Source organism: Egretta garzetta, unplaced genomic scaffold, assembly GCF_000687185.1.
Source record: "Egretta garzetta isolate BGI_Z169 unplaced genomic scaffold, ASM68718v1 scaffold68, whole genome shotgun sequence".
Lineage (NCBI taxonomy): Eukaryota > Metazoa > Chordata > Aves > Pelecaniformes > Ardeidae > Egretta > Egretta garzetta.
In genome coordinates, this window is record NW_009260774.1 from 4962844 (window position 1) to 4967805 (window position 4962).

At 47.3% G+C, this 4962-nt stretch overlaps 1 protein-coding gene across 1 annotated transcript in view; it reads right to left on the reverse strand.

Moving 5' to 3' along the window:
- The window catches only part of PAWR (pro-apoptotic WT1 regulator), a 103341-nt gene extending 100047 nt beyond the window's left edge, over nt 1–3294 (reverse strand). Inside the window, exon 1 of the mRNA XM_035901680.1 lies at nt 3233–3294. Within this exon, the coding sequence (XP_035757573.1) occupies nt 3233–3294 (62 nt within the window). The remainder of the gene's footprint in view (nt 1–3232) is intronic.
- Between the last annotated feature and the right edge of the window lie 1668 nt (nt 3295–4962).

Below are 4962 nucleotides of genomic sequence, written 5' to 3' on the forward strand. Positions count from 1 at the left end.
CCCCCTGCCCCCCCCCCCAGGAGGGGAATTTGGGGCTGGGCCCCTGAGGCGGCAGCGGGGGCTCCTGGTTCTCCCCCGTGTGCGAATCCCGCCGTGCCTCAGTTTCCCCATCTGATGTTGCTGGCCCCCCCCCCCCCCCCCCGCCCCGCTTCCTCTGTTTTGCTGGAACATTATGTCCTCAGTTGTCAAATAGCTTTCTCTCAGCTGAAGTTCCAATGCTGAATTGAAAGAAATCAACCAGAAGCTCTGGAAAATGATTCATTTTTACAGTGAAACTCAATTTTAGGAGTCTTAAATGAAGAAAAGTGTATTATTAAAAATACAGCATTAGACTTGGGAAAAGGAATCTCCAACATTTAGCATATAAAAATGGAAATGTTATGATGAGATTATGAAACCTTGAGGGGTTATTTGAATGATTTGCTTGTTTCAACAGACTAAATAAAGCTCTGTTTTATTAATCCTAAGTGTCCTTTTATTTGCTGCAATATATTAAATCAGGTTTACAGCATCTCTTCAACATTTGCTTCCCAGGAACAATGACACCAAACTGCAACTATCAGTCAGCTGAGTGATACAGATACAATGCTGAAAGTAAATATGGATGATTAAGCAAGTCATTATTTTTCAGAAACAGCGCATCCATTTGTGTGCAGTATCAATAGGAGATTTTAAAAAATGTGTACAGGGTTCAATAAACTGTTGAACAATCTGTGTTTACTGACTAATAAACTGGTTTTGTGAGTTAGTCTATTGGCCAGTAAAGGAGAAAGAGACGCGTTATGAGTTACAGAGTCTCATCAACTGCATGGTACAAGGAAAGCAGTTAACACTAGAACAGTATGACAGTTGTAAATTATTGCTACTTAAAAGCATCATGGCTATGGGGACACATTAAAGCATTCTGTAAGGCTTCTCTATAAATTTGATGATTGAGATATGAGTAAAGGCATTTCTATAGCGCTCAACACTGCTGTGTTGCCAAACTTAATGTGTGGTTTTCAGGAGATAAACTGGCATACAGCATATCTGTCCCTGTTTAGCCTTGCCTATTCCTAGACATATATTTGGACTCTTCTGCCAGGTAATGGGCAATAGGACAAGAGGAAATGGCCTCAAGTTGTGCTGGGGCAGGTTTAGGTTGGACATGAGGAAAAATTTCTTCACCGCAAGGGTTGTCAGGCACTGGAATGCGCTGCCAGGGGAGGTGGTCGAGTCCCCATCCCTGGAGGTATTTAAAAGCCGGGCAGACGAGGTGCTTAGGGCCATGGTTTAGTGGTGGGATGGCAGGGTTAGGTTAACAGTTGGACTTGATGATCTTAAAGGTCTTTTCCAACCTAAGGGATTCTATGATTCTGATTCTATGGAAGCCAGGAGCGACAGTGCTCTCGTTTTATACAGGGGGGGCCGAGGATGAGCTACGAGGTGATTCCCTTAACGTAACGCAGCGCCGGTGGCCACGGGCTCACCAGGAAGAAAGCACTCAGTCTGGTGTGCTGCTTTTCATACAGCTAAAAACAGGTGAGCTGATACCCGTTGGAGAATTCGCGGCCATGGTATCAGCAGTTTATGTAAATGTGGATTTTTATTTTGAAACAGACTTTTGCATTAACTCTTCTTTCTAGGCAGCAACTAGAGTGCGTAGCTAGGTGTGTATTTTCTGTAAATTTGGCGCGAACGTGTATTTTGTACCAGCTGATATAACAAAGCCATGCTCTTTCCTTCGGAAGACTTGGGGTGCAGGCCCGGGTAAGCACTCGCAGAGCGCAGTCGCGCTATACCCATAACGTAGCGATGCCCTTAGGCCAGGCCTGTTGTTTTTTGAGGTAAAGACCGATCATTAAAAGAGGGTTACATAATGTAGACACAAATGAGGGCAACAGGGCTGTCAATTTTCTTCATTTTCTTCTTTGGGGGGGACAAGGGGCAGGGGGAGGCACAGAGGACTTCAGCCCAGCGAGACTCTCTTCAAAGGACTCCGTAGCGGAATAGGTGGAGCGCAGAAAGATGGTACCAAGGAAAGAAAGAGGTTCTTCTCACCCACCACCACCACCCCGTTATTTTTTTTTCCTCCAGCAAACAAAGGGAAAAGACCACACCGGCAGATGAATTGCGCTGTCTTGGCTAACTACTTCTGCTAAGCTTTAACAGGTTTGCAAAACAGACGTGTGCAACCCAAGTAAGAAGGGGGAAATAATTAGCGCTGGAATGTGGGGCTTTTGTCCCTGCTGTAATTATCCCTGGGCCAGATCAGAAACATTAGACATCCAACAGGTGATGTTTTTAGAAGAAAAACCAAACAGTTCCTCCTTTCTCTAAAGGCTACATACTTTTCCTATCTAATCAGTAATACAGAATGGGGAGGTGCTGACACAAGCAAGAATAGCCGATGACTTCATCCATGTGGCAGCAGCTCTCCCTTTAAAGTGTGAGCAATTCATTGTGGGTTTGGGAGGTTTTGTGGTTTTTTTGGTTTGGTTTTTTTTTTTTAAATTCTGCCCTCTATGCAAGAACCTGCAGCCACCTTTAGGGCTGTTCCAGCCTTACATCTCTGCGGAGGCAGAGCACAACACTAATTTCGTGCTCTTAACTTTCTAACAAACCCCAACTGCTGCTCTTGCAATCAAAACAAATGTAAAGCAAATAACTCCAGTCACCAGCATTTGTTACCCTTGTTATTAGTGGCTTTGACCTGAGAACTTGCGGAAGCTGAATCACCATAGCTAAATGTTAACATTGTGTACATAACCATGACCAGTGAAAACTTCTTCTGAAAAACTTAAGCGAATTGTTTCTTCTGTCCCCTCACAGAGTGGCTATTCCTGGATGGGGAAAACCCCCCTGGAATTTCACAGAGGTGACCAGCAGAGCTGCAACAAAACTATTGGAAGATTTAAAGCAGGTGGGAAAGCAACCCTCTGCAATTGTTTCTCTACTCTCTGTGAAAATAGGCTCCACAGAAGATTCTGTAATGTTTGCATGGCTGTGGAGTTTTTCTTTTTTAAACTGTACATTACATAGTGAATTCATGTCGTGTTTTGCTCTGACAGTTCTCCAGATTGTAGCTGGAGATTAAATTCCCTCTACAAAGCACGCTAACCTCTCAGTTGCACAATTAAAGCATCAAAATTACCCACTGCCCGTGCTGCATCACGTCAGGTTAGAGATGCTAAAGCTATCACTAAAAGGGGGACAGTGGCTCGCAGTGCAACTAAAACATGGCTGCCTGCACCTTCCACACCGGTCAGGCCTGAGGCCACGGCTGCCAAGAGCCCCCGGCACCCCTGGCCCCATGGAGGGCCTGGTGCTCCCAGGGAGGCCCAGGTGGAGCTCCCGGCCCCCGTGGCTGCACACCGCTGCCGCGTGGCACACGTGGCCACCTCCCGGCCACTTCCCTTTACGCTTCTGCCACAAGACCACAAGCAACCCGAGCGAGACAAAAGGGTGCGTGCTCCTTTCCGGAGGAGCTGGTGTGCTACGCAGGTGGGTGAGACCTCAGAAGATGCCCATGAAGGAACTGTCAAGAGCCAGCTGTGGAGAGCTGAGCCACTTCCAGGATCACCCAGGCCAGGTAAGAGGCAGTGCAATGAGTATTTTCATCATCATGACTGCATTTAACAAGAAATTAATACCTCCTCTGAGCTGTAGTACAAACCAGCAGCAAGACATAATTCATGCTATTGCGAACTTTGGACACTTTTTCTCTGAGTTTGGATGGGATGGGGCCCTGACTTCTGACCAGTTTTGTTCTGATGTGTCCCCTACCTTTCTCCATGTGAATTGTTCATTTTCTGACACGGTGTTGCCTTTCCAAGTCTGTCACTGTGCCATACCGCCTCCTCGCCGCCTCCTCTTCTTTGGGTAGGTCTCCTGCCTGCTGTCATACAGCTGGTTTTGGCATTAAGCAGTGCCCTCACTCTTGACTGTAAACCTCACGGTGAGGTCAGCTAGCAGGGGTAGGAGCCAGCTCATGTGGAACCCCCTTCTGTATGATAAGGTTAAGGACATAATTAACATTTCTCCTTTGACATACGTATCCTACAGCAGGTATCTTCCCCCAAAGTGTGCTTTTTCCCTCTTCCATAAGATGACACACAGTTATGCGTTCTAAAAAAAAAAAAAAAAGAAGGAACACTTGTTCTGTGACCACACATTTGCTTTTAAAAGCCCACCAAATGGACAGTGGCCAGGAATACTGAACAGGTAAAGTTCATACCCATTAGTTTAAAGTTCTCCTGAGCACAAGCCAAAGTTAAGCAGGGAAGGCATTTCTAAAGGAGAGGAAGGCCGAGACTCACGCTCTGAACTTGCTGCTGAGCAAGCAAATGCACCAACCTACAGAGCGGGAATTGTAACTGCTCTTTTTGGAATCTGGCAAGCAAATAGCAAAAGTCTGAACATGGTACGTCGCAGGAACTGGGAAGGTCCAGAGGGAACTGTTTATGATGAGGGAGAGGGGGTGGGGAAAAAAGTGATGTTCCGGTTCCCGAGTCTTTTCTTCTAGGTAACTGCTAGCATTGGGAGCCCCGGAGTCGGGCAGTCCTTACCCAGCCGGGCTGCCTCCACCCGCCCTGCACGCTGCGGCCCGGGCCGGCTCCTCCTCGCAGGGTTACAGCTTCCTTCACAGCTGGGGCTGCTTCTAGGCACGCCCTTTGCCTCCCAGCTCTGCAGCACCAGCTACTTCCATGCCTCCATGCGTATTTGATGTGAGTTCTGGGACATAAAGGTCCCTTTCCGCACTGGGCCAAGTCCCCTGAAAATCTAAGTTGCTGTTCTGAAGTGCTGTTTAAGCCATGAGTCGCTTAAGGGAGCTTGCCAGAGTCAGCAGCCAGCGATTACATATTTCTCATATGCAGACTGTCTCCCAAATAATAACATAGTTCTCCACTACCCATTTTCTCTCCATGGTATGGCAGGGGGGTTTTCGGGGGGGGGGGGGGGGGGGGGGTGGTTGGTGCACAC